Source organism: Mustela erminea, chromosome 10 (assembly GCF_009829155.1).
Source record: "Mustela erminea isolate mMusErm1 chromosome 10, mMusErm1.Pri, whole genome shotgun sequence".
Classification (NCBI taxonomy): Eukaryota; Metazoa; Chordata; class Mammalia; order Carnivora; family Mustelidae; genus Mustela; species Mustela erminea.
The window spans coordinates 100,338,435-100,360,287 of NC_045623.1; the positions used below are offsets into that span (position 1 = coordinate 100,338,435).

The 21,853-nt window shown below is 44.7% G+C and overlaps 1 protein-coding gene across 8 annotated transcripts in view; it reads right to left on the minus strand.

Moving 5' to 3' along the window:
* Positions 1–21,853, minus strand: part of PRDM2 (PR/SET domain 2) — a 126,858-nt gene that overhangs the window by 64,101 nt on the left and 40,904 nt on the right. For all 8 annotated transcript variants that reach the window (XM_032303214.1, XM_032303210.1, XM_032303209.1 and 5 more), the window contains 2 exons: positions 16,669–16,821; positions 10,360–10,486 (listed from right to left, as the gene is read on the minus strand). In XM_032303214.1, coding sequence (XP_032159105.1) covers positions 10,360–10,486; positions 16,669–16,821 — 280 coding nt within the window. The remainder of the gene's footprint in view (positions 1–10,359; positions 10,487–16,668; positions 16,822–21,853) is intronic.

Here is a 21,853-nt window from a genome sequence, read left to right on the forward strand (position 1 = left end):
CTACTCACAGAAGGTACCCAAGGCAGGCGGTGGAGGTGGAAGCCCTCCCTCCTCCCAAGGACCCTCAGACACTCTGCCTAACGCCAGCAGTCACTTGGTAACAGAGAGTAACAGGGTCTAAAAATCTCTTATGTTAACAAAAAATACGGAACCAGAAAGGCATATTCTACCCCTCCAACTGGCAAGAGAATGAAAACTGAACCTAAGAAGCCAAACAATAGAAAAAACTAAAATTTAAAAACAGGCACAGGAATTTGCAGGGTTGCCCATTCTAAATTGTATCGCAACTTCAAACACGGCACACGACTGGTTTTGGGGTTCTAAACAGGGGTGAACAAACCAGTTTGTCTTCATTTTTGTGGCATGTGCGGTCTCAGGAAACCTACAAAAGACTGCCCCAATAGGACGGATTAGAAATACAAGGGGAAAGACTGTTGATCACCCACAGCTTTAACGGGGGCTGGGGGGGGGGGGGGGTGGGTAGTAGCCTAAGTGGGAACTTACTGGTTTTCTTTTTAACTAAAGCAAAGATAATTCTCTGCAACCACACATAACTGGTAACATACAGTTAATTTATTAAGGATGAAATCAGATTTGGGTCATTCAGATACTGATTAAATTAATAAGAACATATAAACGGAAAAGTTTTCCAAGTATCAAATTAACAAGAATTTTGAATGTCATAATCTTATTTTAGAAACTGGTATTTTTATATATCACACACATACAGTATCATTATTTTATCATTAGGGTAAGTCACTAGCTTCTAAAAATATTCAAAGACTGTATTTTAAAACGTATTGTGTATATTAAAATATGCATACTAAAATGTATTGATACATAATACTTAAAATAACTATACATGTATGAGCTTAGTGTGAAAATTCCCATCAAAAAAATATTTCTAAATTTCAGGGTCATTACCACAAAAATGGGAAGAGGACATTGGTAGAGCAGAGGGCTCAGAATGCTGAGAATTTTGTCTCTTACCCATAATCCTGCTGAACTTTTTCTTCTTAATATATGTTGTCAAGTTTTAACCTTTTAAAACAAAGCTACCGCCTAATTTCTACCGGAAAGGACAGAACCGAAAGGAAATTGCTTGTGGAAAAAATGAAAAGCAAAGATTAAGAGGCAGAGGTTCTGTCCAGTCTTCTGTGTGTGTTTGAGCATGGGGGTGAGGCATTAACGACCTTAGTTAATGACCAAATCTTCAAGGAACAACTGAGTAAAAAACTCTTATTAAAAGTTTCAGGTAGAAAAGGCCATCTTACGTTTTGTTACAAATTCAGGAAATTTCAAAAAAAGTTTCAGAACTTTTTAAGTATTCCAAAGACTCTAGAGCGGGTAAATACAATTAAGAAATCAACCTCTGCCCCTCAGGAGGAAAATTCACTAGAGCACAAAGGCAGGTTAGGGCAGCTCCTTCCTCCTGGTTTCTTTTCACGCTTTTCCTCCTGAATGAGTCAAGCCACTAGAACAGGAACAGCTTTAAGAGCAAACAAAACCTCTTAAGAAAGTGCTGCTTCCAACAGTTCAAATGAGTTCCCCTTAAAGGAACAAATAAAAGATAAAAAGCCACCCCCCAAATAAACACTATGACCCACCACCACCACCAAAAAAACCCAACAGACAAAATCCCCACTTTTCATTGGTGTCACATCTTCAGAGTGAAAGAAAGTAACAAGCATGATTTAACTCTACAACAAATCAGCACTGCACATACCCCCAGCTCCCACACGGAACTCTTGGGAGTGTATGTAAATTAAAACACGTTCGTGATCTCCCTAACATTCAGCTTAAGAAAACTTTCAAAATCACGCTGTATTCACTGCAATAGCCAGTCATTCCCAACACAAGAACTGTGGTGCGGAGAAGGAAGCAGAACATCAGCATCTTCTTGAAATCTGGAGCTCCCTGGTCCTGGAAGTGTCCCCCACCCCCGCCACCCCCAACCGGCCCGCACTGCAGAGGGACTCAGACCAAGGCAACGTCTTACTCTGTTCCTGCAGGTGCGCCAACTGATTTCAAAAAGAATATAAAACTTAGGAAAAATGAAACATTCAGAAGAAGCCCAAACCAACAAATGACACTGAAAAAACACTTAACAGATGACGGCTAACAAGGGACAAAATGTAATCTATTAGTGTTTTTAAGAACTGTTTATTTGAGGTGCTCAAAGGAATACAATAAATCTATTCAATCCATAAACCCCCAAGGCAAGAATAACTGAAGGCATTAGTTCTCAGCATAAGTGAGCTTTCTAATACCAAAGGCTTCGCTTAATCACACTGCCTTATTATTTAGGATTAAAGTGGGCAATTCTACAGTGAGTAGCAAACATTCATCTCGGCTAATTAGTAAAGCCTTATAAAACACTGCTACTTATTCAGTATGACTGTCCTACTCAGAAACATTTTGAATAAAAACTAGATTTAGGCAAGGCGGAGCCAAGGTGAACCTGGGCCACCCGCATAACCCCCAGAGCCCCAGTGCCCTCAACTACACAGGAGGAGAAGCAGCCTCGCGACCCGGCAGCACCACCAGCAGGGCCTTCAGCAATGCTGTCTCCGGAACCAAGCACAATGCCGGGCACACGTGCAACTCGCTGACCGCTGACCACTGCTGTCACCCTCACCGTCAACAAAAAGCTGTGATTCATCGCAAAAGAACAGGATGTGCAGAGAAGTGTCAGATCACCACAGACGTCCCTATCAAAACCCATTATGAGCAATGAATCGAACCATGATCTCCCAGACTGTCGAACACTGGTTTAATGGGAGTGCAGATAAAGAAAACTGGCTACTTTCAGGGTTCATCCTTTTCACTTGGAGAAACAACAGCAAGCTTTTCAAGAACTCTTGCTTCTCCGTGCCATTCAGAGTCCCTGAACTCGTCAACCAGATTATTAACATTAATCAAATCCAAACTTTGGAACTGTCCTTGGCAGCAGGTACAACAGAAACAGGTCACACGAGGGCCGCCACAGCCAGGCGGGTCTACCTGCAAGGGCAACTGGCCGCATTTCCCTCAGCCGCAGGCTGTGTGCAGAACCCGTAGGCTGTGTGCAGAACCCGCCGCACCACGCCCTTGGGGGCCTCACCCTATCCCTCGCTTCTTCACAGGCAACTTCTAATACAAGACAACACTCCTTTCTGTAGTTCTGCTAAGTCCGTGCGTGTAGAAGCCCCTCTATAAACTAGAACAGGAAACTGCCTACGGAAAGGAAGCACTCACTGAGTTTCAAAAGCAATTAATCCGTAATTCTGAAAAAGAACCTAGTACTCCAATTTAGGGAAGGCACAGAAAATTGAGTTTTGTTTTTGTTTTTTATTTTCAAATTATAACCAAATTTTTAAAAAATCAAATAAACTAGTTTGAACTCACCACATTAAGGGTCTCGTTTCCTTTTTCCTTTTAGAAAATTTAATCATGATCAAACCTATTTTCTGCATTAGGCCAAGTCCTACCTTCCAATTTACATATGGACAGGAAAAACAGTGTTAACAGCCTACTTGGGACATGTACTGGGATTTTTTCCAAGTTCATCCACTGAACTACAGTTGAAAAATGTGCAAAATGCTTTGAAAATTTGTAGTTAATCAACACAATTTCCCTATGAACCAGTTATACACAGCAAAGATGAAAGGCACAACACTGGGGCACCTAGGTGTCTGGGCTGCTCAGGCAACTGCCTTCAGCTCAGGTCATGATCCTGGAGTCCCAGGATCGAGTCCCACTTCAGGCTCCCTGCTCAGTGAGGAGTCTGCTTCTCCCTCTGACCTTTCCCATCTCATGCTCTCTCTCATTCTCTCAAATAAATGAATAAAATCTTAAAAAGAAAAAAAAGGCACAACTACTCACCAATTTCTTACCTAAATTTGGAGCGAGTCAGTAGCAGAAGTATAAAATTAGAAATTTAAAAAAACAAAACAAAACAACTCCACACTGCTTCCTACTATTGAAAAAATATCGAAGCTGTCTCAAGCTTTTAAAAACAGGCCCGCATAACAGCAGCATGGATCCGCGTAGCAGGCACCCACCAGAGATGGGGCCCTACACTCAGCAGAGGCATCGCTCAGCAATAAGTGAGAGCTACAGTGGGACTCAGCCAGGACACTGCTCTCTTGGGTCAACGTGACAGGTTAACGCTGGGACCACATTTCCACGGGAACATCACCACCTCCCACCGCCCCATACCCTGCACCAGCACCAGCACCTGTGAAGGGGCTACCAAGGAGCGCCCTACAAGGAAGTGTCTGCCTACCAGACACCCGGAAGGTTCAGGGCCCATCTGCCGTCACCCTCAGGCAACATGGCCAGGCTTCACCATTCAGCCAGGCCTCTGCCATTCAGCTTTGGCCAGGGAGCCTTAAAAGAGCCATCGGCTGCTAAGGGAGGGCTGCTAGGGGAGACCAGAACAGCAAACACCACCAAAGCACCCCTGTTCTCAGTTTTTTATCACGGGCACCCTCAATGGTCACTTTAAATGGAGCCAGTGTTGTCCCGTCTGCTGCCATTGCCCATCCCGTGGGCAAGCGGATGGAAAACAGTATATCCTGTAGAAGCAGAGGCACAGAAAACCAGGATTCAAGTTCTGACTCTGACACCCAGCGGCAGTGAGTCTGGACAGGTCAGCCAAGCTGGCTAAGGGCCCATCTCCTCATCTGGAGGCGGCAGAGACTACACAGGAATATTCGGCCAAAGCAGAGAGCCCAGCACTGCTCAGGGCTCCTGACCCGCATGCCTCTGACCCCAAGTACTTCCTGCACCGCCATCGGAGTTTCCTGCTACACCTGCTTCCTAACTGCTGTCCAGCAGTGGCCTGCGACCTCCCATGTCCTTCCAAGTTCTTCCTTCCCCAACTCACGAAAGGTCCTTCCTTCTTCCCCTCCTCAGCATCCTTTGCAGGAGTCCTCTCCATGTGCTCTGCTGTCCCTACAATGCAGCAGCATGTCCTCTCCCAAAGGGATCCTGGCTACCACCCGCCCCCACCCTGGACCGCAAACACACATAACCACAACACCTAGGGAGCCTGACCTGCACTGAGCTACATTAAGAAAGGCAACAGGCTCCTCCCTGAATGTTTTACTCATCTCGCTCATCTTCCCTACCAATCCAGCCACCGAAAGCAGTGCCTGAGAGAAAAGGGGTCCATACGTCCACCTGGAGAACAGAGTTTCAAGATGCAAAAACACTGGGGCGCCTGGGTGGCTCAGTGGGTTGAAGCCTCTGCCTTTGGCTCGGGTCATGATCCCAGGATCGAGCCCCGCGTCGGGCTCTCTGCTCAGCAGGGAGCCTGCTTCCTCCTCTCTCTCTCTGCCTCTCTGCCTACTTGTGATCTCTGTCAAAAAAAATAAATAAAATCTTAAAAAAAAAATGCAAAAACACTTGTGTGGGTTTCTAGGTGGCCCCTCCATGCCCCCACCCTGACTGAGGCAATAAATTCCCCCAAACTGCTGACCGAACATCCAAATCAGTCCATCTTCCTGGAGCTGAACTGGACGGGGCCCACCCCTGTGTCCTTTATGTCACAGCCTCTGAAAGGCCATCCCTGGCTACACATCCCTGGCCGTATCTCACCCCGGCCCCCCAAGCTCACACACCTAACGTTCCAACAGTCCCACCATTGCTCGGCCAGCTGGCCATCCCCCGCTCTCCAGAACGACACCTTACGTGAAAGCAGGGACCTTGGTCGTCCCAGTTCTCTGCGGTAACTTCAGCATCTACCACACTGTCCGACACAGACACAGCAAATGCCTGTCACGTGAGGCAGAGGGGAGACCCTCCGGACATTCGCCACTTGGCTCTGACAGTCCCACAAGGCCCCTGCGCACGACCTCCCTGCTACTCTCCACCTTCAGCGCGCCCAGCCGACCTCCCTTCTCTGGGCTTCAGGGGTCCTTGTCGCCCACACAGGCGGGTCAGTGCTTACTTCCTTCCCTCAAACTGCCTCAGACCAAATCATTTTGCACAAGGATCTCTCACCTCCTTCACCTGACCCAAGTGTGTATACGCTCTGTCACCTTTGGAGGAGAAAACATCTCAAACACGTGCAACTACTGAAAACGTAGGTGTTCTTCACGGCACCACGATTTTTTACTTGAATGACTCTGATTAGAGAGACACATGAAACATTTCCTCTTTAAGCTGACTGTAATTTAACGTCTGTGATGACTACAAGTCACCTAGACAGAAACTAGAATCTAGGGGGCATTCTCAGGGGCTACTTACAGTTTCTTTCATTCTTTCTTTTTTTTTTAAGATTTTATTTATTTATTTGTCAGAGAGAGAGAGCGAGAGCGAGCACAGGCAGACAGAGAGGCAGGCAGAGACAGAGAGAGAAGCAGGCTTTCTGCCGAGCAAGGAGCCCAATGCGGGACTTGATCCCAGGACTCTGGAATCATGACCTGAGCTGAAGGCAGCCGCTCAACCAACTGAGCCACCCAGGCGTCCCTACTTACAGTTTCTAATAAAGGATTATTTAAACCTCTCAAGGAAGCTGAAGGAGCAACATACTCTTCACAATTCACTGCCAGTTTTGTCATAAACCGCCTTCCTTTCTGGCCAGCTATCAGTTCTAAAAACTGTCTGCTGCTATAAATAATTCCGCTCTCTAGTTTGCTGTGAACGGAAAAGTCAATAGGTTAGAAGTAGGCCAAAAATCAGGGTGAACTGGCAAAGGGCGAGACTCTGCCACAGAAGAGCCGAGTGGCGAGGCCCACTGACTGCCTGGGCCTACAGATATCCTCCGTAAATACCGACTGATTAAATGAGTCACAAACTCAAGAGTTCTTCTGCAAGAGACAAGCTGCCAGCCGCACTCGTTCGGAAGCCCTTACTGTCCCCGGGTCACCGTGGACCCACACACTGCGCTAACTACTCTCTTTTATTATCTCGTTTGCTCTTGACAGCAACCCCATGAGGCCAGGCAGTACAGAGACCCTCCCATGTTAAAACACCGGTTTTTAAAGTGATGGAAACTGTCCCCCAGAAAGGTGATGTGACTTCCCCAGTCACACACCTGGTAGAAACCCAGGAATCCCGTGTTCTACATTCCTTCCGCTAAGTCCAGGTATACGAGCCACTACTGTTTTTTGAGAATGAAAGAACTTCAGGTAAGGCTCTTCTGTGGCCAGGAGACAGCAGGGAAACATCAAATTTGCTATTATAGTTTGTGTTTTAAAAGAACTTTTGCCAATAATCATTATTTACTGCTAACAAGCAAGTTCGATCTCTTTATTTTCTCACAGTAACAAACAGGACACAAATCAAGAAGATGATAAATTCTTCTATGGCCTTTCTATGTTACTTCTCCAATCACAATCTTACTGTGGTGCAAATCAAAGTAACCAAAGCATCAGACACTAAGAAACCCTCCCTTCTTCTCTACCTGCCGTCCCCTCCAAGAAATTTTTATGCTCCATCTCCTGACGGGCTGCTCAGACATGTAAGAAGTTGGGATGAATCACAAAGCCGAGAATTCAAAATTCCCATCTGAAACACCTCAAGTATGCACATCTTTGGCCCATGGCAAAACTGCATGCTCCCTGGTCAGAGCCAGTATGAACTATGTTCTCCGAGCACTGCATTCTCTTCCTTCTTACAAGGTTTGTGTGGGGTTTTGTTTGCAAATCAGCCAACAAACTCCACAGGCCTATTCCATGCCAACCATCGAGGTGCGGACCAGGAACTTCCTGATTTAATGTCAGTCTCCCCAACTAGACTCCAGGGGACACGACAAGAGTCACTGCTTTTTTTCTGCTCACCACCACACTGTTCAACCTTGCAGAGTGCCTAGCACGCGGCAGGGACTTAAACAGGAACGGAATGAATGAAAGAGTAAGAGAGACAGACAGAGAGAGAAGAGGCCACTTTGTAAAGGAAGTGGGGCTTCTGACTGCCCAGAACATGCCTCATGATCTCATGACGGGATGAATTCTGAAAGGCGCCACATGCAAGGCACAGCTGTAGGCAGAGCAGCTGTCCTGCAAAGGAGCCGTGGCCCAGAACACTGAAGAATTCGGCCCTTTGTTTCTCTCTGCCTGCCTCATAACCAACATGAAGTTGGGTCCACCGTCGGTCTACCTGTCAGCTGCGAGTCTTCAACATCTGGCTTTCAGAATTCCTAAGCTAACATGCTACTGAATGAAATGTGTGTTGATTTACTCTCTGATATCACCACCCGAAAAAATATTCAAGTGTCTGAGGTCACACATAAGACCTAAACAGAACCAAGTTATAATAAAAAGTTCTCCGTTTCAGGTCTTTGCAAGCTATAAATTAGTGTTCACCGAGTATTTAATTTGAAAGCAAAGAAGGTTTGACTCATTATTTAAACTCGCTCAACTTCAGGACTCTTTACCAGTAAGTTGTTCAAAACAGACTATTAAGTTCCCAGAGTGAGCTTCATCCAAATGGTTTCATTAAAACCTAAGACTCAGTGGATTATATGCTTCCCAGAGTAAATACAAAAATAATAACAGGATAACATGAACTACTTAATTCAACGTAAATACCAAGCAATCCAGGCAGGTTTATAAAAATGCAAATGTGTAGATTCATGTATCACTAATAACACAAAGTTTTATTTTCAGTTTTTTTTTTTCTCTACATCCAATCAAATGAGCAGGAAAAAAAATCTAGAGATCAATAAAAAAAAAAAAAAAAGCAAAGTGATGAAATGTTCTAACCGTACACACCAAAATATGCTGAACAGAGAAAAACCTGAGAGAAGCTGCTAGGAAGCTATGAATATATTTAAACATATCATTAATTATACTTAGTAGCAGAGTAAAGATCTCCCCCACCCCCAACCACAACTCCCACCCCTGTAAACAAATCAGAACTTACCTGGAGAGGCTGGTGGCATTACTTACAAATGAACACTAAATAAAGGAACAAACTGAAATATGTAAACGCTTTGCCAACAATTATGTTCTAAGCCTAAAAACAACAAAAACCTTAATAATTATAGCAGCAGAAGAAACACTTGGGAATTTTCTAGACCCAGATCATCTGATGCAGGAGCAAAGCATTTAATGGCCTAAAACAACAGTGAAGTAACATTTGATAAACAGAACACATATATTTAGGAAAAGACCCCACTAACTTTCTCTTGAATGAGTTAGTTGTATTCGCATTACACTGTGAAATACAAAGAATATGTAATGGAAAAAAACCACAATTGACTTCTTGCCTAAAACATTCTTTTTGCATTCTTCCAAAATTAACTTTACCTTACGATTTTATTTACAGTGATTTCCACAACTCACGTGGCAATGTTTTGAGTAAAGGACGGACCCCTAAGTTGTGATGACTACAAAAATTTACGTAAGACCTAAGGCAGGCAAAAAAAAAAAAAAAAACCCAAACGAACAAAAAAGGATTTACAGGACTAAGAAACTACCATACCCTGCCTTGGCATATATTCAAACTGGGCTCGATGAAAGATTCACGAATTCACATTAAAATTCCTTATTTAAAAAAAAAAAAAAATCCCAACGTGTCCGAATGCCAGCTGGAAATAGGATACATCCAACCAAACTATTTTCCTACCCAGAAATTATCCCCTCCCCTTTTTAAGTGTGACTACGCTTTATCTTTTGTTCGAAACCACCGTAAAACAAAATAAAGCTGCAGGAGTGGAGTCAAGAGTGACCCAACAGCACTCTTCAACTTCCATTTTGTTCCTGGCCTAATTTCGAGAAGGTCCGGCGCGCTCAGACCTTCGCCCACCCCGAGTGTTGCAATCGCGCTCAGCACGGCCCGGCCCGGCGCGCAGCGGAGCCGGAGGAGTGGCGGGGCCTGTCCCGGCCCGGCCCCGCGCCCAGAGGAGGGGCAGGGCCCGGCGCGGCCCGGGGCGGCGGCCCGGGGCAGCGCGGCGGCGTCCGGCCCTGCCCGCGCGCTCCCGGCCGGCGCCGAGGCCGCCGAATCTGCGGACCTGGAACTGTCACCGTCGCAACCCTCTCCGGACGCGCTCGCGGGCGAACAGCACAAAAAGCCGAGAACACACCGGGCGCGCAGGGCTCCGGAGAGACCGGCCGCCGCTCCCAGCCGGAGCGCGCTGTTCCGAGGTTCCGAGCCAAGTGACAAGTCGCCCTCGGCCGGGCCTCCCGGCGCTCGGTCCGCTCACTTTCGCGCGCCCGGCTCCGCGGCCCCAAGTTAGCCAAGAGCCCCAGCGCGGCGTCCGGCCGTGATTCAGCAGCCGCCCGGGGGGAGGGGGGCCCGGGGACCGGGATCGCGGGCCGGGCCCGGGCCGGGCCGGGGAAGGTCACCGAGAGCCGCGGGCGCCGCCGGGGCCCCGGTCCGGCCCGGCGGCGGCGGCGGCGGGGGAGCCGGGGCGGCGCGGGCGCCTACCTTTCCTGCTTTTCGGGGAGCTCCGCTTGCTCCGGGCGCTGGCTCGCTCTTCCTCAATCGCAGCTGCTATCTCGGGGTTGTCTTCCCCATTGTACCAGACCAGGAGCTCCTCGCCCGGCGCGATTGGCTGCGGGGACAGAAGAGACAGGCGCCGGGCCAATCAGAGCGGCGGTTGTTGGCGGGGCGGGGCGGGGCGGGGGCGGCGCTGCCAGCTGGGGCGGCGAGCCAGGCCAGCCCGGCAGGAAGGGCTCCTTAACCCTTGGCGGCCGCCGGGCTGGGCGGCCCCGGGCAGGGACCCTCTGCTGTGAGGGAGGACCTCACTTCCCGGCCCGCCTCCTCTCCCCGGGACCGCGCGGGCGGACCTGCGGCTCCGCTGTCCACTCCGCAGGGCCCCACCTCACCGAACCTCACTGTTCCAAGCCTCACGACTGCCCACGCAGCAGGAAAAATAAGACGCGCAACCATTTTGCCCCCGAAATCTAGGCTCAGGAGAAACGTAAAGCACAAGGTAAGAGAAGGCGGCGGCTTGCAAGGAGAAGTGTTGAACGCTAACTACCCGCGTCCGTTTCGGATGCCAGGAGCGAGTGCAGCATGCAGGACCTGGAAGTCACGGCACATCTGTACACGCACCGCTACTGACACCACGGGAACGCCGGGAGAAGAGGCAGGTCCCGCACTCTGCGCTCGGGCACCGCCGCCAGCCTGCTCGGGCCCAAGGAGAACCCACTGCCCTGCCCTCTGTACCGGACAACTTTTAAATGCAGAAGGAAGTGCCTATAAATACCACACAGGGACCATGCTCCTAAAACATTAACTCTGAAAGAGCCAGGAGTGGTGAGGACACGGACCGCCACCACGCTGATTGCACCCAGAAGATCCTAAAGAAAAAGATAACCGAGTGGGCCGATCACATTCCTAAACAATTTAAGGACATGGCTCATTGGCTTCTCTCACAATGACTCATCTGTTCAAAACGTCCCAAGGGTAACAACACAAGTAAAATTGCACATAAAACCCAGCGAATAAGAATCCATCAGTCCATTCTGATATAAATGTAATGAATGAACAAGTAAATAAATAAAAAGGAAAAAACTCTTCCTTAAAGTAGATCCCAACTAACCAAAGAAAAACAAATTATGGAATTAGAAAACCACCCCTTGGTAATCATAGCAGTAATAACTGATTCCTCAACAGATGCTACAACTAGTAGGAATAAGTTTTGTGTGTAACAGTATTAGCATGGTCTCAAAACATCTCCCCATAAAACATGAATTACAAAGGTAAAAACAGTATCCTTAGAATGAGATAAATCAACACCCTGTGCCTCCTGATACAAGGCACAGGAAAGATTATCATCACTTCTGGAGTTCTCCACCCCAAATGCATGACCGCAACTTAACCATGATGAAACATATGAACAACCCAAACTGCTGGGCATTCTACAAAGTAATTGACCAGTTCTCTCAAAACTGAAAGGCCATACAAGAGAAAGACTGACGGACTGTCCACACTAAAGAGACTGATAAGACATTACAACTGAATGCAACTGAACTTTCTCTTCCTCTAAGGACACGGCTGGACAACTGACAAAGTGTGAGTAAGGTGTATATGAGCTAATGAAATACGGCACCGGTGTTAGCGCCCTGATTTTTTTTTTTTTAATATTTTATTTATTTATTTGACAGAGAGAGATCACAAGTAGGCAGAGAGGCAGGCAGAGAGAGAGAGGAGGAAGCAGGCTCCCTGCTGAGCAGAGAGCCCGATGTGGGACTCGATCCCAGGACCCTGAGATCACGACCTGAGCCGAAGGCAGCGGCTTAACCCACTGAGCCACCCAGGCGCCCCTAGCGCCCTGATTTTGATCACTGCACTAGGATTATGGAAGAGGAAGCCCTCGGTTTTGGATGCAGGTGAATTCCACCTAAGATGCCAGTTTAGAAACAGTGTAATTCCTCATTTTAAGGTACCTTCTCGTCTAAATAAAGCCCTTGAAAGTAGACTTTATTTTGTTTCATTCTCTATAGAACTCGGTTAATGTAGTCCGAATTTTAAGATAGTCTAAATTCTTTAAAATAAAAGAACAAGCTATTGTTTCCTTTGCTCCCCCGCGCCCCACAGATGACTAAAATGTGCCATTTTCTTATCTTTAAACCAGTGAACTCTTATTTCCCTTCTTGAATCAGTTACACCTAAACCAAAAAACTAAATCTAATATATAACTTTTAGTTGAAATAGCTATTGCAGATAACTTTTGGCAATCTGATGAGCTAATTATTTAAATAAACTATTTCTAGTTCCAAATGTATACTCTGCTTCTCTTTCTGTTGTAAGTCACATATTTATGGAATGGTGGTATCCTGTAACATTTGAAATGATTGGCATTCACAGAAATAAGTGATGTCTTCAATAAAACCAAAGTAAAAAAGAAACACAGGAAGGAGAGAGAAAATATGTATTCCCAATATGTCGTTAACCCAAACAGCATTTTGCGTTAACACAAAGACACCCACTGGATGTTCTGAACATACCTCTTGAGACTCAGAGCTTAGTTTCGTCGTTCATTCCACTGCAATCTTCTGCAGAGTACTGACTGTACTAGCAACTGCCTGAAGATAAGTATCAGCACCAACTCTTTACTTAGGAGGGTACTCCTTTGTTGTTGCAAAACACAATATAAAACAACAGGATCTGTTCTTAAATTTAATGTAACATTTCTTTTTTTTCTTACGAGTTTATTTATTTGACACAGAGTGAGAACAAGTCAGGGGAGGGGCGAAAGGAGAGGGAGAAGCAGACTCCCCCCTGGGCCGGGAGCCTCATGCACAGACCCTGGGATCACAAGCCAAGCCAAAGCAGACGCCTCACCAACTGAGCCACACAGGTGCCCCATAATATAACATCTTGAAATAGCTAAGGAACAGCTAGGTTAGGAGCTGGTCAACAGCTAGGTTAAGAGCAACCTGATTTATTAGCTACTGAACACCTTCAAAACTGCTAGCAGCTGAGATGATCACTGTATTACAGAGCTAATCACTTCTCCACTTCATAGTAAAACAGTGACACAACTAAGAGACATTTATGAAGAGGAAAATAATATATATATATATTTTTAATCAGTGCTTGTTTGCTTCGATACTACATTGTTTTTTCTTCTTCACTGTTTAGCCCATTTGAGATTTTGTAAGTCAAATTTCAGAAAAGAAAAATTATGTCCTTCAACACAGGAAATATAAACACACATCTTAAAAAATAAAGTTTAAGACCAAACAACCTCTTTTTTATGTATTGTATTGTGATGTTCAACAAAACAACAAGATGACTTCAAGATCTTTCAACTTTTCCTGTGAGTTCTGACAGGCTTACAGAACCAAGCGTACTTTCCTATCTAAATATCAGTAAATATAAACTTGCAATTTTACCAGACCAATTAGGAAGAGGCAAGGGTTCCAATAAATATTGCTGACACTAGGTCAAAATAAGAGAACTACTCTAGAATTACAAGAAGACACAAAGCACGTCAACACTCAGCCACCTACAGTCTATTCGCCAGCATGAACTCTTCCAAGTCACGGGTCAGACCCTCAGCTCTCAAAGAGGTGAACTCAAGACTGAAATTCATCTTTCTCCCTGTGGGCCACGAGGCCCCACCTGATCTGACTCCTAGCCACCTCACCAGCCTCATCTACCATTCCTCTCCTTGCTCCAGACACACTAGCCTTTTTTTCATTCCTTAAAAAAATAAAAAATAAAAAAAATTAACTTATTACTGCTTCAAGGCTTTTGCTTCCACCGGGACCCTCTTCCTAGACTGCCCTTCCTGCGGGGACCTTTCTGTGACACTCCTTCCCATGCTAGCAGGGTAGGAAGGACAGGGTTTATATGTCTTGTCTTCCCAGGGAACAGATATAAAATTATATAATTTTGTGAAATTATAATTTTACTCATTGTATATTATCCATAAATTGAAGTTCCATGAGACCACAGATCTTGTCTGTTCTGCTCACTACAACAGAAGTACTTAGTTCACAGCAGACTCTCAATAAATATTTATCAAACTAATGAAGAGATGAATGAACGGAGGGCAGGCTAACATCAAACTTTTGGGAATTTAAAATAGTTTTTAACAAGGCCAGTGTGGAGATTTCCTAATTATCTGGGTGATAGTTGAGAAGGCTATACAGAGCCCAAAGGAACATCACGTGTAATTTATTTACAAAACCTAACCCACAGAAAGCTTAATCTAGAAGATTATATTGAGATAATCACTAGCAAGGAATCTGAAAGGCCTTGTGCGTACGTGAGCAAACATCAAAGGTCAGGACTGGGGGACATCTGCAAAGACAGAACTATGTTATTTCAAACAGAGACAGGTAAAAAGAATAGCAATGGTACAACTGGTTAACACTTGGGAGTACTCAGGTTAGGCTAGGAACTGTTCACAGAACCTTACAACTAGTGGCTTGTTGAACCTTCACAACTGTATTAATTGTACTATTACCTCCATTTTTTACAGATGAGAAAACTAAGAGAGGTTAAATAACTTCTCCTAGTCACACATCCAGAAGCCAGAATTCGCTCACAAGGCAATCTGCTCCAGAGTCCCCACTCTGAACCACAGGACTGTACCACCTCACCAAAAATAACAGCTAGCATTTAGCCTTATTACGAACTAGCGCTCTACCTCTACTAACCTATGCAACTATCGCAATAACCCTATGAGGTCAAAACTGTAATTATCTGTATGTTACAAATAAGGGAACGAAGGCACAGAAGGGTGACTTGCCTATGGTTACACGGCTAGTAAAGTCCCAGTGACTTGCCTTGGGTCAAAAAGCAAGCCCAGATTTAATCTGGCAGTCTGGCTTCAGAGCTCACTCTCCCAAACCCTATTCTCTCCCCATTCTCAGTGTTTCTCAGAGCTGCTACGAGAGATGAACATGTTTTAACTGGAAGTCTGATGAAGGAAATGCAAAGCGTCTGAGTATCGCCCTGGGCTTGCTCTCCCTTGGTCCCCTCTCCCACTTAGCCCCTCACTGCTATTTCACCTCCACCAGGATTCCGCCTCACCATTTTAACCAGAGGTACCTCTCCCTTTAAATCAGTTTGAGAAACAATGAATGAATTCTTGAATCAGGTTCTGAAACCAACTTCAAACTGCAGGGAAACAATGAATGAATTCTTGAATCGGGTTCTGAATCCAACTTCAAACTGCAGTATAACAGCACTGCACAGTCATACCTACTAGGAGATCGTGCGATTACAATCCAGAAGAAAGAAAATGAGAAGGAAGGGAGTAGGTGTTTTACATGAGAAGATACCACAAAAAATATATATATTTCCCAGAGGATCTAGAAGCAAGAAGTTGGGTGTATATGAAATAAAAGGCAGTCCAACTGGCTAATGATGACAGGAAAAACACAGCAAAGGAAAATCAAACTGCTCTCTATTAACTAAATCTCCAGAAGTGCCAGCGCTACCATATTAGTAAAATTCACCATGCTGCAAGGCTGACCACTGTCTTCAAGTCTGCTCATCATGTGTCTCCATGGACTGTCCCCCAATCTAGGACATTCTTAAATGGAAGTAAATAAACAGAAACTTGGAACGCAGCAATTTTAGTAAACGTATCTATTCTTTAGAGAACATTCCCATGCAGGATCAGTGCAGAGTCACCTTCTCAGAGGACACGAGGACAGGGACAGAGCCAGGGACTTGCTTGTGGCAGGAACGCAAGAGCACTCAACTTTGCCTCATGCTAACTGCCCTGCACGCACCCAGTGACCTCCAACCCCACCACAAACTCTAGAAGATGACTTTCCTCTTCTTTTCATCTCACCGATTAATGTCCCCAAACCAAAACTGGGCAAAAAGAAACCCGTTCTGTTGAACTTCCATTCTGAATAAAATCTAGGGAAATGAAAAGCTAATCCACAGTTACTGACACTGAAGACCAAGAATGTGTTTTCGGTTAACACAGAAGCCCCGCAGCCAGCGATGGGTCTCCTACGCTTGGATAAATCTGCCAGTCGGACAGTAGCTGGTGCATTTGTATCTTAGGAGGAGGGAAGTGGCTGCCACACGCTTAACTCATCAGTATCTATGAGGATACAGCATGTAATTACTTAACCCAATCTTCATGCTTTCGTACACACAAAGCAGTGGCAACTGTATATTTAAAAACAAAGACCCTGCCATGTGTTGATGAACCACTTTCAGACATAAATCCTTTTAAGGCTGGCAGAGTCATTACTGTCTGTCACAAAAATGCAAGCAGAGTAACTCACAGCAGACCAGCTCCAACACTCTTACCTTCAAAGTTTTGTAATAAATGGCCCTGTTGATCTCCAGCGGAAATAAATTCTGCTCTTCTCCGGAGCAAGCCCAATTCACATACCGCAGCCAGTTCCCCTTCTCTGGGTCCGTGGCGTCAATGCACATCCATCCCAGATTTGGGTAATAGACCTTGGGGGAAGAAGGGAGGAAACACCGCTGTTCAAACAGGAGGGTCTCTTAAATGTTTCCATTTTCAACTTTCAAAACAATTCTTCAAGATACACAATATTGGGGCGCCTGGGTGGCTCAGTGGGTTAAGCCACTGCCTTCGGCTCAGGTCATGATCTCAGGGTCTTGGGATCGAGTCCCGCATCGGGCTCTCTGCTCGGCAGGGAGCCCTCTTCCCTCTCTCTCTCTCTGCCTGCCTCTCCATCTACTTGTGATTTCTCTCTGTCAAATAAATAAAATCTTTAAAAAAAAGATACACAATATTCTACATTTCACAGAAACAAAACAAGCAATGGAGAAAAGAAAACGAAAAAATGAAAACAGAGATCCAAAACTGGTAATCCTCATTAAGTCACTTCTCTCTCTGGGCTGGAGTCATTTTTTTCTCCTAAACAGCAAATATGTGTAATGATCTCTCGGGGCTCTGCAAATACTATGTGCACACGAAGACAAGTGTGACCTCTATTTCCTAAATGGAACGTGTAAAGAGAGTGAGCTTCCAGCAGCACCCAAGTCCCCTGAGTGTTCTGGGTGGTTCTGCGGGTTGAATGTGGGGGCCCCATCCTGCCGGACTATGCGGTTCAGCGGGTCCCTTTGCTTCAGTGAGTGAACGTGCAGTGTGAACCTCCACGTGGATGACAGGACACGATGCTTTTGCAACCTCAGCTGATTCCCTCCCCAAACCTTCTCTACCTAATCATCTGTTAGGACTCTGGCGCTAAGGAACATACTCCGGGAAGTATCGGGGTCCTTCCAAAGAGAAGACCAGTAACGCGACCCCTCTTTCAGGACTCAGATCAAACCTACTCATCCGCTCTCAGTCAATGTCCCCGCCCACCCTCGCCATGCTTCCGGCACTTCTCATTCCCTCATTTTACAGAAAATCTAACTAGAAACTATTTCTAACTTTTATCTTTATATACACACATATATAAGCAAACATATAATCTCATATATATGTATACTTAAATATACACATATATACTTTGCGTGTATGTATATATGTGTATATTATATATGTGTACGTGTGTACACATATATATGTGTATATTATATATGTGTATGTGTATGTGTGTGTGTGTACTTTACTTCCCCCAAACTAGACTATAAAACACTGAATTAGGCACTGAAATAGAACCACAGGACAAATTGCTGACAGACCTGTCAAAAATAAAGCAAAAGAACTACGTCTCTTACTGTTTTCTTGAGGAGGAAAGACTCTCATTGCTCCCATTTCTTCCCTCCACATACAAAGCCATGACCCCCCCCCCCCCATTTCTTCTTTTCTCTCCTGCCCACATGACACACACATCTTTACCGTAGCTTTCCCTCTGGAACAAAGCGCTCACTCTTCACTCTCAGCCCTTTCTTTTTTTTTTTTTTTTAAGATTTTATTTATTTGACAGACAGAGATCACAAGTAGGCAGAGAGGCAGGCAGAGAGAGAGGAGGAAGCAGGTTCCCTGCTGAGCAGAAAGCCTGATGCGGGGCTCGATCCCAGGACCCTGAGATCACGACCTGAGCTGAAGGCAGAGGCTTTAACCCTCTGAGCCACCCAGGCGCCCCCACTCTCAGCCCTTTCAAGCATGCCTGCGTAGCCCAGCCTGTGTCTATCGGGAGGCGGCACCCCCCTCACTGGGTACGAACCATTCTGCTTTCCTGGTGGGAGTCAGATGTCAGGAGTTTTCTGTTATCGTCTCATTTAACCCTATGAAGCAGGTTCATTTTTTTTTTTTTTTTTAACATGGGGAAAATGAGGATTACGAGTTCAACTGGACTTTCCTGAAGTGACCCACATACTTAAACCAAATCTGCCGGACCTGGACCATACTTAACAGCACCTCCCTTGACCATCCCAGTTAAAACCATAAATCCTTCTCTTCCCATCAACCCCCAGCCATATCCCCGGTTTATTTTTCTTCATAGCATTTACACTTTTTTACAGTATGAGATCATCTCCTTCCTTCCTTCTTTTATTTAGTGACTGCATCTTCACACCAGAGCATTAACTCCGTGAAGAAAAGACACGTCAGCCTTTTCGCTCACTGGAGCACTCTCGAGATGTGACCGGAGCCTGGCATTGCGTAGGGCTCTCAATGAGTTAAGTATGGAAAGGATAAAAAGATGCTGTTAATACGAATGTGTCGCTGCCCTCAGGCAAGGACCACCAGCTAGGTGACAGATGCCATGCCAAGGAGAGTATTTTCACTATCCTTTATTTGTTGCCCGAGTTTATTCAGAAATCAGCTCTCTGCTGAACATCTACCTGCACCACACTAAAGAAAAGTTATCCATGTCACATTAGATCCCTTTTCGAATTGCTCACACACACACACATACACGTGCGTGCACACACACTCCCCTCCCTTCAGAGAAAGGGAAGTCCCCAAATGGCATGTTACAAAGAGAGAGAAACAGCATCCCAATGCAAGATTTTTTTTTTTTAGAATGCAAGGGGGCTTTACTTTAAAATCTTTAAAAGACATCCGTCATGTTTGCCAATGACAGGAGAAGAGAAAGGAAGTAACTGTACTTTGCAGTCTGTCTCTGTTACTTTTTATTAGCTTGGGGACCAAAAGTATTGTTTCGATTTATCACAGTGGATGGCACAGTCCTACTCACTCCCCACAGACATACTGACACAGATGCAGAAATCAACAGGTCGAACAGAGATGGTACTGGAAAACCCCACATAGTCAAAGAAGGCAGCTGGGGAGAGATACCAAGTCTGCCCACAGACCTGAGGATGACAATACCAACTGTGCCCAAATTTCCTGGCCCCCTGGTCAACACAGACCTCTGCTGGTCCATTTGTGTGAATTCCTTATTTATGTATGGTTCATTTTGTTTCAAAATGGATGAAAACATTAGTTAAGTCATACTTAAACTAAAACATTTATTTCACAGAAAAAGAGGAACACCTCAATTTTTTAAATGTACAGAAATAATTCAAAAAGGAACACACATGGCCAAAACCTCATGAAAAAAAATTATACTTACCTTTAATTAGTTAAAATTAATTTAATTTAATTAGTTTAATTAGTTTAATTAAACTAGTTCATTAAACTAAACTAGAAATATAATAGTCAAAAATAACTTCAAATGAAATAATTTTTACCTATCAAACTGGTAAAAAAAGATTTTAAGAGGGAAAAAAAAAAAGATTAGAAAGCAAACATCCCCCCACACAATGCTGATCAGAGAATAAACTGGTTATCATTTTTGGGATGGAATTTAGTAGTCCATAACAAAAAAAAGTTTTAAAATGTACACACACTTTAGCTAGCATATACACTTATAGGAATTTATTCTCATGACATAACTGGCAATTATACTAAGATATATGTACAAGAACAACAGTGTATGGGACACCTGGGTGGCTCGGTCGGTTAAGCCACTGCCTTTAGCTCAGGTCATGATCCCAGGGTTTTGGGACTGAGTCCGACATGGGGCTCTTTGTTCGGCGGGGAGCCTGCTTCTCCCTCTGCCTCTGCCTGCCATTCCCTCTGCTTGTGTGCTCTCGCTCTCTCTCTGACAAATAAATAAATAAAACCTTTAAAAACAAAAACAAAAAATAATAATAAAAACAAAAAACTTAAAAAAAAAAAAAAAAAAAGAACAACAGTGTCTTTTAATACAGACTGTTTCCAATTAATTGCCAAGTGGAAAATACAATGGATTAGCTCAGGATGATAATGCATGCACATAGCAGAATACTAAACAGACATTAAAAAGTACTTTTGTGTAAACAATTAGTTGGTTTGTGTGGAATCTTTTATTTTGTTACATATTTCTATAGCCCGTAAGAATTTTTCCAATGAACACACATTATTTCTATAATTGGAAGAAAACAAAGCCAACGAAAAGCTGGAGGAATATTTTTATTGGTATAAAAGATAGTCATAAAACTACTGACAAATGAATAAAGCCACTTAAAGAAAGTATGGTTTAAGATGATACCATTTTTTTCTTTTTGGGTTTTTTAAAAGATTTTATTTAAGAAAGACCATGAGCAGGAGGAGGGGCAGAGAGAGCAGGAGCCAGACGTGGAGCTCGATCCCAGGACCCCAAGATCATGACCTGAGCCTATGCCATATGCTTACCCCACTGAGCCACCCAAGTGCCCTCACCACCTCTGTTGAGAATACAGGGGCACCTGGATGGCTCAAACGGTTCTTCAACTCATGTCATGATCTCCAGGTCCTGGGACTGAGTCCTGTAGCAGGCTCCCAGCTCAGCAAGGAGTCTGCTTCTTCCTTTCCCCTTGCTTGTGCTCTGTCTCTCTCCTTCAAACAGATAAATAAATCTTTAAAAAAAAAAAAATTAAACATAGGACTACATTTAGAGAAAAATTACCTGATTCTAAATACATGAACCCATTAGTAATGGTTTTCTCTGAGAAGTGGGATTACCCATCATCTTACTTTCTTTCTCCTGCTTTGCTGAATTTTCCTGCCTTTCCTCTGCTTAGTATAATCTCTAAGTAAAAATGAATGTGGGTGGGGAGACCACGTCCATCTCCAGCATGGAAGCCCTAGCGTGACTGAAGGCAGCTGAGGCCGGCTGACACTCCTCCTCGTGCCATCATTATCATCACACACATTTTTTTTAAAAGTATGTAGCTTTCTCATATTTATTGAGAACCTAATCTTATAATTAGGAACGGGGATGAAAACATGTTTTTATACAATTTCTACTTCAGCGGGTCAAACCTTGGTTCCCAATCGGAATTCACTTCAGTGCCTGACACACAAAACCCAAACATTGAGATGTGCCCGCGCTCTGCTGAGTGTTAACTACTAGTACGAGACCTCAAATGCGCTGCAGCACCAGGAGAACCAACCAGAATCCCTTCCTTTCCCTCAAAGGTAATGCAAAGGCAGGTAAAACTCCCACTCTAGCTCAGACTCAACAAATGATATGCAACAAATCTATTTCCAAAATCTTTATAACGACCAAAAAATATTTTCATATAATCAATAATTTTTCCTGAC